General features: G+C 43.6%; 2 protein-coding genes across 4 annotated transcripts; one reads left to right on the top strand and one right to left on the bottom strand.

Moving 5' to 3' along the window:
• The first annotated feature begins 1,149 nt into the window (after positions 1-1,149).
• Positions 1,150-6,909, top strand: LOC106652933. Of its 3 annotated transcripts, XM_014372116.2 has the most exons (11): positions 1,150-1,287; positions 1,351-1,392; positions 1,461-1,575; positions 1,668-2,005; positions 2,087-2,353; positions 2,439-2,533; positions 2,589-3,240; positions 3,324-4,314; positions 4,394-5,191; positions 5,267-6,095; positions 6,169-6,909. In XM_014372116.2, exons 3-11 carry the CDS (start codon positions 1,534-1,536, stop codon positions 6,279-6,281), a joined length of 4,125 nt encoding a protein of 1,374 aa, XP_014227602.1. In that variant the 5' UTR covers positions 1,150-1,287; positions 1,351-1,392; positions 1,461-1,533; the 3' UTR covers positions 6,282-6,909. The 3 variants fall into 3 exon arrangements, with proteins under 3 accessions (XP_014227602.1, XP_014227601.1, XP_014227603.1); XM_014372115.2 differs by lacking the exon at positions 1,351-1,392; XM_014372117.2 differs by having other exon boundaries at positions 1,150-1,392; positions 2,439-2,512.
• A 24-nt stretch (positions 6,910-6,933) lies between these two features.
• LOC106652935 (exocyst complex component 2) lies at positions 6,934-10,725 on the bottom strand. Its single transcript, XM_014372118.2, has 11 exons — positions 10,438-10,725; positions 9,986-10,283; positions 9,727-9,925; positions 9,151-9,652; positions 8,766-9,070; positions 8,512-8,696; positions 8,338-8,452; positions 7,982-8,260; positions 7,590-7,916; positions 7,326-7,510; positions 6,934-7,242 (listed from the first exon to the last, which is right to left on the bottom strand). The coding sequence occupies exons 1-11, from the start codon at positions 10,544-10,546 to the stop codon at positions 7,056-7,058; spliced, it is 2,691 nt and encodes an 896-aa protein (XP_014227604.1). The 5' UTR covers positions 10,547-10,725; the 3' UTR covers positions 6,934-7,055.
• Between the last annotated feature and the right edge of the window lie 276 nt (positions 10,726-11,001).

Below are 11,001 nucleotides of genomic sequence, written 5' to 3'. Positions count from 1 at the left end.
CAGGACAGAGCGAAAAGAAGAAGAAGAAGAGACGCGGCAACGGAATCAAAAAGTCTTGTATACACAAACGCGTGATAAGCCGATGTATAAAAAAGGGGAAACACGTAAACGATTCGACTAGTACTATATACAGGCGGACTGAGAGAGAAGCACGCTATTATAAGCCTCGGAATCAGCTGAGAGGAAGTGCATTACGCACAGACCGCAGCCGCGGCGGCGGCGGCGATGACCTTGTTATTTAAGCTCGCGACGCTCGAGTGACCGGCACGCCGCGCACTGCACTTCCCATATACCGATTCTACGGTAGCCTTTGTGTGTGTGTGTGTGGGTAATATGCGCTGCCCGAGAGAGAGAGAGAGAGAGAGTCGTTATAGGCCTCTGCACAGAGAGCGGAGACATGCTATTTTCCCTTCGTACTCGCTGCGGCGATTTACCCGCGTTCCATGGAGCTTTGTATAATATAATGTATACGCGCGCGATGCGACTCCCGAGAGAGCGTTGAACTTGCGTCGAGGTGTCCACATTGTTCGCGTGGATTGGTTAACCGTTCGTTTTCCTCCCGCGTCTATGTTTATCTACGTATGTGTGAATTCGCTGATAAGGTCGCGTTGACGCCCGCGCCCGAGGCTAAATATTTATATTTAGATTTTGAGGCAAAAAAGCTCGCTCCTACCGAAAAAGCTCTTGCAGTATGCAGAGCAGAAGACATCGGTACGATTGCGGCAGGGATTCATTCGTATCATAAATTTTACAACTTGGGTTATGAATTTCATCTAGATCTAGCAAAATGGCATTGAAAAATTAAGGAAAAATTGGTAGTTGTAGCTACGTTGTGAAAATTCTATCTTGACCAATATTGAAATGTTGCTGTTGGCAAAAAACATCCGAGTTTCGAAGCTGCTTCGTTCCGACGCTTTCAAATGTTTACAAATTCATTTTTCGTAAACAATCTCGTGTAGCTATTACTTGTACAGCGACTCAACTCAAGCAGTATGGCACATATCATAAAGTCGATCAAACGCTCGAGGAAAATTTTTATATATTACAATTTAAATAATAATAATGTTTAATTGACACAGTCAAGCGTCAAATTGGCGAGGAGATGTGTCTATCGTCTTTAGTACGAGGCATTTCATAACAAAGTTGTACCACTACCCGAAACTCGTACAAATGTGTGTGTTGACAAACATCGTACCGATCAAATGTAACGATTTATTAGTTCAAATCTTGCCTGCTCCGTCAGTGTCACTTCAACGTTCACCGGTAGTCGACATCCATACCCCCGAGGTAATAATACAAGTACTTTTTTTTTATTAATTAACCCATAAAGCAAATAAAATTTCAATTCAGCCAAGATTACTTTGAACGATACGCGGATTTTGGCTCGCATCGGTAATATTTTCATTCTGAATAATCGCGCCTTATGCTAATATGATAAATTTTTAATTCGTTCGATGCAGGGTAGCCAGCCGTATCAGTTCCGTGGCAGTCCAAAAATCAAAGTCCCTGTCGAGATTGACCATTGAATTGACCATGAGCGATAAACCGACCATCGACGGTTACAATGGAGATTGCGTAAGAATATAACATCGCGCCTCTGCGAAAACGAATCATCATTCGAGCTACATAATTTTAAAAATTTGAAAAAAAAAAATCTTTCCCCGCAGGAGGCGAAAACCTTCTGTTACTACGCGGCGAATCCGGAGCGCGTCGGCGATTACTTTTACGTGAAATACACACGTATTATGAATAGCTACTCGCAAATGACAATGTTCGTGAGCTTCGACGACGGAACGAAAACTTACGAATTGGATGACGGACCGTTCGCTCCGATCCTACAGACCCAAGACGCCTGGTCCGCGCGGGGATTGAGTTTCGAGGTCACCGAGGCGGACAAAAGGGTTCGAATACGTTTCAATGGTCTCTTGAAAAGAGGCAACCGTGCGGCGTACAACGCTGAGACGGTTCGCGTAGACGAGCTCGAGCACGTGCGATTCGTGATCCAGTGAGTTCGGAGCGATCAGTTCGATTTTGCTCGAATCTTTTGCGATCGACCTTTTTTTTTTTCATCGGGAAAAATTTACAGGTTCACCGCTTGCTCGGAACCTTTTGTGGGCAGTGAAGACGCGTGGGATCCGCGTATGTCGAAAGGCCGAATCGATCAGTGGGGATTGATGTGGGGTAGGATCACGCCCGAAAGTTTACCGGACAGGACGTTCGAACTCAGAGGAATGCGTCAACTGGTCCTTGGCCCCGAAATAATCGATCCAAAACAAGGGAAACTGACTTTGAGGGTCGCCGAAGAGTCTCATAGTAGTTTTTGCCGTTACGTCGTGCCAGAGAAGCTGCCAGCGTAAGTCGACGACGTTTCATTTTTTCATCGTCGGGATATTAATTCAAAATCAATAAACGAATATCGATTCAATTTGGATTTTCAGAAGTATCTTAGGATATATACACAGGAACGAAAGAGATGCAAAAGACTTCTATGGTTTTGTAATACCATTAAAATGTTCGTTACCGAATACCAATCGTGAGTAACTTTTGAATCCGATTTTAACCAAATATACATCTTTTTTTTTATTCAGCTGAAAGACTCAGACGCGGTATTAAAATTTCCCAAATTGATGTATTGGAAGTCAAGTTGCTTACAACCACGAAGAGAAGCACATTCGGATCGTATCCCAAGTATTATCGTACGACGTATTGGGACTGCGAAATTCATCTGAACGACTCAAAGTGCTCGCTGGGATTGCTCGAATCAACCACTCTCAACGATCTAATAGAACTAAGCAAATTACCGCCGCCCATCGTTCCACCGCCAGTCGCGAAGAAGCCCGTACCTGCGGCGGAGAACGAGGAAGAGACAAAGAAGAGCCTGGCGCTGGTGCTGGACCTCGCGAATCCGTTCACCAGAGACGCGAGCTTGTGCGGACTGAAAGTCGCCGCGCTCGGCGATCTGCGGGACAAGGTGGCGTTGTGGACGAGCGCGCCGGCCCAGAAAACGATCGGCCCGCACACCGCGCCCTCCTTCGCCACGCTCGAGTTCGAGGTGCCCTCGGGCTTCTGCGTGACGACCCTCGCCTTCGAGGCCTTTCTGGAGCACAATCGGGCCCTTGCGGCCGCCATCGACGATTTGATCAAGTGCTACAAGACTCGGGCGCCGCCGCGCGTCGGCCAGGAGCCGATAGATTGGCAGAGAAAGAATGTGGCGCCCGACATAGCCGCGTGTTTGGCAAAGTACGTTCGCGCGCGCGAATCGTTATTACGAGATCGATTCNGGTTCATAATTTTTTTTTTTTTTTTTTTTTTTTTTCGTTCAGAATCGACGAGCGCTTCAAGAAGTCCAGATTGCCGCCGGACGTGGAACGCATGATAGGCGAGAAATTGGACGAAGCGTCGCGCGATCCAATGTTCAATCGATTGTGGGCCGTGCGATCCAGCCCGTACTTCGCGGACCCGGAGGAGACGCTGGCGCAGGGCAAGTACGACTCGTACATCGGCTTTCCTAAAGTGGTCTCGGGCGTGATCAAGATCTGGGCCTCGGCGTTCAAGCGCGAGAGCGTCGAGCATCGGCATCGCAGCGGCCTGCCCCTCAAGAGTCCCGTGGCGGTGCTGGTCCAGCGCATGGTCGAGAGCCACGCCGCGGGCCTGGTGCACACCAGGCACCCCCTCACAGGCGACCCGCGCGAGATCCACGTCCTGGCCAGCTACGGCGTGGGCGTCGGGGTGAGCGAGGGCCACGTCGAGGGCGACCGATTCGTCGTGCGTCGCTCCAACGACGATCGCGGCGAGTTGAAGATAATCAGCGCCTGGATCGGCGACAAGGACATGAGAGTCGATCACTGCGGCAAGCAGCACTGCGTCGAGCAGGAGCAACGCGAAAAGTTGTCGATTACCGAGCCGGTCGCGTTGAGACTAGCCGCGATCGGCCGGGAGATCGACAAGGTGTACGACTCGGCGCGCGACCTCGAGTGGGCCTGGACCGGATTGCCGGGCGACAAGTTTTACGTGCTGCAGTGCCGTCCGGCGGCGCGCGACAGCGCCTGGACGGATTACGAGCTCACCCACGAGCTCGGCTCGGGCTTCACCGGCCAAGCCGACACGCTGACCTTCGCGCAGGCCGACGAGCTGTTCCCGCGGGTCGTGACGCCGCTCACCTGCACCACCATCCTCGACAATCTCGATCCCTCGACTTTTGCCCTCGACGACGACGACGACGAAGATGACGATGAAGACGACGACGACGAAAAACCCGACAGGCAGAGTCCGATATTCATCGCCAACATGAGAGTCGCTTTCAATTATCATCATGTAAGCGGCTAATATTCGAGCGGCTAATTACGAAATTCCCAATTTTTAACTATTGTTTTTTCTTTCTCTCCTTCTCAAGCTCGCGATGCGCAACTGCGAGAAAACGAGACACGAAGACATGGTTCTCAGAGATTTCGGCCTGTTCGGGCGTCCGATCTACGATCGGGAAATACACGAGGCTTGGAGAAAGCGGAATGACGTCGGCGACGATCATCGCCTCGGCTTCGTCGATCGCGTCCACGATCGCTTCAGCAGATTCGATCGCTCCATCCGTCGCATGAAATTTAAAAAGCTCGTGCTCGGCAAGAAAGAGTACGCGAAACGGAAAGTCGATAAGAGATGCAAAAGAAAGGTCCTGGAGATGAAAAGTGTAGTAGATGAACACAATTCGGGCCAGTCGGGCCTGAAAGGCGCCAAAATGACGGTCGAACTGGAAAAGCATTTGGTCGTGCTTAGGTTAGCCTCGCGGCGTTACGGCTACATCTCGCGGGCCTGCGTCTCGCGACAATTGGAAATTATGTCGCTTCTGAGGGGCGACGCGGCGGAGTTCACGGCCCAGAACTTCGCGGACATGTCGCACCTGCTGACCAACAAGTACAGCATCAGTCAAAAGGTGCCCAGGCTCGTGCTCGAAATGAACGCGGAAATCCGCAACGGATATCTTTTCATGGATCACCAACGCAAGATAAGCCGACCAAAATTAGAGGACGCGGATGTTTCGGAAATTGACCAGTGGTTACGAAAATACGGGGGCGACTACGCGTTCTCGGAAATGGGGCATTTTACCGACCATTACGAAAATCTTGGCCCTAACGAGTTTGAATTGGAATCGGAGCCTCATGTAACGAAGCCGGAACGAATTTACAAGTTGCTTCAGGTAAGAACATGCACGATTTTTCGTTTCGGCCATATTAGAATCGAGTAATTGTGAAAATTTCCTATTCGCCTGCAGTACCTACATCCGTGGCTCAAAAATCCCAAAGGCGAATTAATGGAGATCCGAAAATCGATAATAGAATCGATACCGCCTACCCAACTTTACGTGGAATATAAGAACCGCCATGAAGTTATAGGGGCATTCGACCAGTCAGACGTGCAGGAGCTGGTCAAGAAAATCGCGTCGCCGATAAGTCGCAAGACTCGCAAACGTATCGCCAGGCTGCTGCCGGCGGCTCGGCACAGCCTCGTGATGCGTGAGTGGGCGAGGTGCCTGCTCAGCAAAGCCGTGAACAAAGTCCGAGGCCTGTACGCGCAGAAAGCCATCGAGCTCGTGAACGAGGGCAAATTGCCCGACGAGAAACTCATCTACTACCTGACGCGATGGGAGGTGGCGCAACTGGTGGACGCGCCCTGCTCGCCCGGACTGATCAAGAAGGCCCTGCGCAGACGCGAACTCTGGCCCCGGCTGGACGAGGCGAGGTATCGGCCGGTGAATCGCGGCGTGCCTCGGGTCATCGGGACCAACGACGACGACGACCAGCTCGGTGACGAGGTGTACGCGGCCGACTACGCGACTCGGGGAGTGCCCGTGTGCGCCGGCGTCGTGTGCAATCGAGTCTTCGTCGCCGAGAGATTCGACGACGAGCTGCAGGGACGCTTGCAGCCCTGGGACATACTCGTCGTGCCGTACATCGACGCCGGCTGGAGTCAGTACTTCCCCATGATCGGAGGAATTATCACGGAGCGGGGCAGCCTCTTCAGTCACGGCGCCGCGACGGCGCGAGATTACGGTGTGCCCTGCATCATGGGCGTTCCCAATGCGACGAGAATCTTCAAAACGGGTAAGGCTCGATCGATTTTAATTGATCTGTTCAATTGAGTTGTTTTTTTTTTCATCAAAACTTTACTTTCCAGGCGATGGGGTGCACATGGATGGATCTACCGGTGAAATTAAAAGAGAGGATAATAAATCGGCCTATTTCGTTGATAACGATAGCTCAGTGCCAAGAGCCTCATACTACCTTTAACAATTTTACAATTGTGACCTAATTTAATTTCTGTTAAGTATAATTCGACGCCCGAGACGAAAAACTAGCCAAAGTGCGCTGTGCAAAAGCTGCGATATTAAATATTATCTGTAAAATATAAAATAGGTTGTTTTAGAATGAGCTTATCGAAGAGCAGGAAATTTCACATTTTGCGACGCACAACGAGATGCTTTTGTATATTCACGTGCGACAAACAGTTGGGATATCCCGGATTTAATTTCTGAAAATGTTACTTACTAATTCGAGACGGAATTGTAAATACTTCTCGATGCAGTTGATCCGATGGATGTCCTTTCACTCTTCGTCAAACTGAAATACGGTGCCCAGCATCCGAATTGTCGTTGCAAAGAATTGAAACAACGTACACTCTTCGCTGGAAGCGAGTTCATGTGCACATGAAACAATCTACTTTTCATAGTTGAACTAAATAATATCCTAGGCTTTCGATTTGGAGTTTGACTGCAAATCGTACTTTTCTCGTCTCGTGCGTCAAATTAATTTGTAAATAAATATTTGTACATTTTTGAATGTATTCTAAAGCTTCAGTTAAATATTGATAATAGATGCTGAAGCTGCGAATAAAAATTAGACGTAAATAATCTTATATGTATTGAACGAAATTATGTACTTATAAATGTGTATAAATATAATATAACTATATTTTAATATTGGTTCCTTTTTTGGATAATTTTACACCATCGTACACTTGGAAAGTTTACAAAGTTCCACATATGCTTCAATATATACATAAAACTATACAATCGTTAAACGAGTCATATTCAAATTTTCAACATCAACGCGACTATCTACTGAATCCTTAAGACATGACAGTTGCAGGCGCATTCTAGAATACACTTTGGTTAAAAGTATGTCAATTTTTTCGATATCGTCTTTTCTTGTTATTTTTGGTATCGAATTCAAAGCTTCGTCAAAGAAACATCTGAAATGCGTAATTTAAGTGGGTCATTTTCAGCAACTTGATGAAAAAAGTTATTGCAACGATAAACGCACGCTCATACTCACTTGGCTCTATGAGAACTAAAACTTTCCAGAGCTTTTCTTAAGAAAAGAATGTCTGTGCGACCTTGTACAACTCCTTCGTGGCTGAATGATTTGACACAAGAAAATACTCTAGACACTTCTTCGGCGATATTTTCAACAATATGAGAAAGTACTCTCTTCAATAAGCGAGGAGAAATACGACAAACCTGCAATGTACAAATCAAATGTTGTAGAGCGTCAATATGTAATTTATTAAACGGCTTAGGCCATATTATGTAAAAATACCTCAGCATGAACTGTAATAACATTAGCAACTATTTCTTGAGTATAAGGCTTTACACAGCGTGCCGGCAAATCCGAGTCCCAGTCCAAATCACCCACATACATACTGGGCTCGATCGTACCTATCAATGGATCACTTCGCCTTTCTAAGTAAGCTTCTAATACTGCTTTATCTAATGATTCTAATTGAGTCCAATCTGTGTTAAAGCCAATAGCTGTTGTAAGGTCGGGATATTCTTGTGCTTTCAAATTTTCTGTCAATTGTGGAAGAATCACTTTGAGTGTATAATGAATGTTGCTTAAAGATATTAGAAGGCACTCTTCTGCGGTCTGAAAAATTGTTATCAAGTCATAAATTTTAAATCATTTATTATTTAGTTTTATTTGAGACTTACTGGGCCATGAAGTTTGCTATCTCTGATTCTGTAAGGTGACGGTGAACCAGTTAGATGTGAAACAGTTGTAATTTCATCGTCAATAACATCGTCACTGCCACTGAATGCCAATTCTCGAAGGCAACATGTGAAAGCACGGAATAATTTTTTGATAGCTTCATGAAATAGTAACCGCTGAGCGGCTTCATCAAAAAGAGCTGTTTCTCTAGGACCACGCTCCACTGCTGTTTCACGAGCAAGCTTAGCTGATTCAACAACCATTTGCTCAAATTGAGAAGGCTATAAAAATAAAAACTATTTTAGTTGTTTAAATTTCAATAACTATTTCTAAGATTATTAATTTGAATTATAATAACCAGTTTAGTAACGCCTTCATTTTTGTCCAAATATTCAATTTCCCATGTCTCTTTACGGGCTAAAAGCATTACATTATCTTCAGTCTGCTTAAGAATTCCAACAAGGCATTGAGATCTGATAAAAAAAGATAAACAATTACATAGCTGTTAATTACATCAGAATAAATTATTTACCTCAAGTCAAATATGAATTTTCCAAATATGTCTAACGCGTCACTTGGTAAATCTAAATGAATAAGAGCTGCATACAAATGACGTATGCATTTCAGATTATGTAAAAGCCATGGAGCTGTCAGAGAAGCATCGCAAGTAGCCTTCATAGAATTTACAGCCAGTCTGATGTTTGACAAAACTAGATTCTATAAAATTATGTGAGTTTGAGTAAAACAAAAATTGATAAATTTAATATTCTATATCATGCAACTAACTTTGAATGGTTCTTGTTTTTCTGTATCTACTGTTACATGGAGCTGACCAGTAAAATAGCATTGCCCTAATCTCCATAAATCTGGTAACTGCTCCATGACAATATCACACAATGCTTCAATGCACAAAACTTTAGAAGGTGCATTATTTTCTTCTGTTTTTGTTAATTTAAATTGTCTGACAGACAGAGGAGTCGATGAATCAGTTTTTATATATACTTCTTTGCCACCATCTTCTTTATTTTCTGTTCCAAGGTATTCATTGGTACAGGCCTCTATACTTTTTTTTAAATAATTGGCATGAGATGCTATAATACACATAATAAAAACAATTAAAAACTTTTTATGTATGAATGATTTTCCAAATAAGTCATAATTAAAAACCAACCTATTGCATCCCAAGCAGGATCTCCATCAGTCTCTAAGTTGATAAGATGTCTTATAATTTTTTTTTGATCTTCTAACGTGAACGGAACTTCTTCTAATTTTTTCTTTAACACATCTCTGAGAGTTTCTATTCTATAGTCAACTTCTCTCAAGACTTTTTTGAACACATCAACATCAGTATTCTTAAATAAATTTTTTACTCGTGCATAGTCATTAATAATAAGATCATAGTTTCCATTTTTCATATTCTTCTCAATATTTACAGGCATACAGAATAAGAACTTATACCTTTGCATGACAGCTAAAGCATTTCTAGTTGCATCTGCTCTTTCTCTTCTAGCTAAAACTTCATTAAATAATTGATTAGCATCTCCCATCGATTTTTTTATAGAACCTTCTAATTTTTCTAATGGTTTTTTGCCATATTTTGCTATGTCTGATTCATATTGTTCTTTCAAAAGCGTCAACGTATCTAATTGTTCCATAACAGTACCAACATTCGCCTGAAAAAAAAAATTTTGTTTCAACATTCACAGCAAGTAATAAACTATAATATCAATCAATGATAATAAACTACCTTTAAAAAAGATAATTGGCCTTCTTTTTGAGAATTTACTTTTCGCTGCAAATGCGATAGACCTGCTTTGAGATCATCAAACGAAGTGGCATGATGGTTCTGAAGCAAAAACATTCCTGGGTGAAACTTCTCACTAGTCAAGTCGCTACTAGCATCACCAAATAATTCAAATAATTCATCTTCAGGAAATTTTTTCCCTCTAAAATAAGAAATTTCATAAGCACCAATATTATATTGATTATAATAACTCATTGCTTACTCATTTTCTTCAACACTAATGCCTAGAAGATCATCTTGTTGATTAGTAGGTGATAATGCTCTGCGACCCCATACGTAACTTTGAATAGGGGCCTCTTCGACCCATACCGCTGACTCCTTCAGTGGGCCAATTGTTTCATGATAACCTCTGAACTGCACAGTTGAGGTTCCTTGGCCACCACTACGTGTAGTCACAATTATATCACCTCTTCCTTTGCATGCACCAGATCTTGCAATTATTTTGTTTGGTGATTTCCATTCTGCCAAGAGAATACAATCACATCCACATATTGTAAGACCTAAATGAGGAAAAGGACAAATTAATGTTACTGATACTCATACTTTTCCAGATTGAATACTCTCAATAAAAAATATTCAATTCACGATACGATTTAAATAAACGTTTAATAAACTTTGAATGAGTATGAAACGAATCAAAATACAAGGACTAACCTATAAGGTCCTGCAGCGAACTTCCAAGGAATTCGCCGCGAATGGTGATGCGAGTACCGGGTGGCCCTTCCTTGGGCGAAATACCAGTAACCACAGGTGGTGGAGCCATCACATCGACCCGAGTCTTTATCCCTTGCAATAAACAATTCACGAAACACTAAACTTCATAATCTTTCGAACCATGCACACATCTTGCTGTCGTAATACACCTACTACAACGATAATATTTGTGTTGGAAGCTACGACATATACCAATAGTCTCTGCAACTGACAGACAGATGACAGCGTCAAAGATTCGCTCAGTATTTTTATTTATTTGTGAGACCTGCATGAATGGAGTACTTCGCATAAGGTATGTCGTTTTTTTAACGGTTTCTACCAGTATTTTGAAATTAACGGTTACTAATACGAACAAATTTTGTTTAAAAAAATAACGCTTTCTATAATCAATAAGTAATTATCCCATATTTACCAAGATGTATGAAACAGAATCGTAAATAATGAGAGAATGACACAAAATTTCCTTATTTTATACTTCTAGTAGAATCCTTTACTTTAAATACA

Source organism: Trichogramma pretiosum, unplaced genomic scaffold (assembly GCF_000599845.2).
Source record: "Trichogramma pretiosum strain Unisexual culture from Peru unplaced genomic scaffold, Tpre_2.0 scaffold58, whole genome shotgun sequence".
Taxonomy (NCBI): domain Eukaryota; kingdom Metazoa; phylum Arthropoda; class Insecta; order Hymenoptera; family Trichogrammatidae; genus Trichogramma; species Trichogramma pretiosum.
Note: the sequence above shows the minus strand (reverse complement) of the source record. Positions and strands in the feature narration are given on the sequence as shown.

Bases quoted from the DNA above. Each gene is read 5' to 3' on its own strand.
- LOC106652933 (XM_014372115.2), top strand. From the start codon at position 1,534: ATGAGCGATAAACCGACCATCGACGGTTACAATGGAGATTGC. The intron at 2,006-2,086 runs GTGAGTTCGGAG...AAAAATTTACAG, and splicing joins CACGTGCGATTCGTGATCCA to GTTCACCGCTTGCTCGGAAC. The intron at 5,192-5,266 runs GTAAGAACATGC...ATTCGCCTGCAG, and splicing joins GAATTTACAAGTTGCTTCAG to TACCTACATCCGTGGCTCAA.
- LOC106652935 (XM_014372118.2), bottom strand. From the start codon at position 10,546: ATGGCTCCACCACCTGTGGTTACTGGTATTTCGCCCAAGGAAGGGCCA. The intron at 10,284-10,437 runs GTTAGTCCTTGT...TTCCTCATTTAG, and splicing joins TTCGCTGCAGGACCTTATAG to GTCTTACAATATGTGGATGT. The intron at 7,917-7,981 runs GTAAGTCTCAAA...ACAATTTTTCAG, and splicing joins ATAGCAAACTTCATGGCCCA to ACCGCAGAAGAGTGCCTTCT.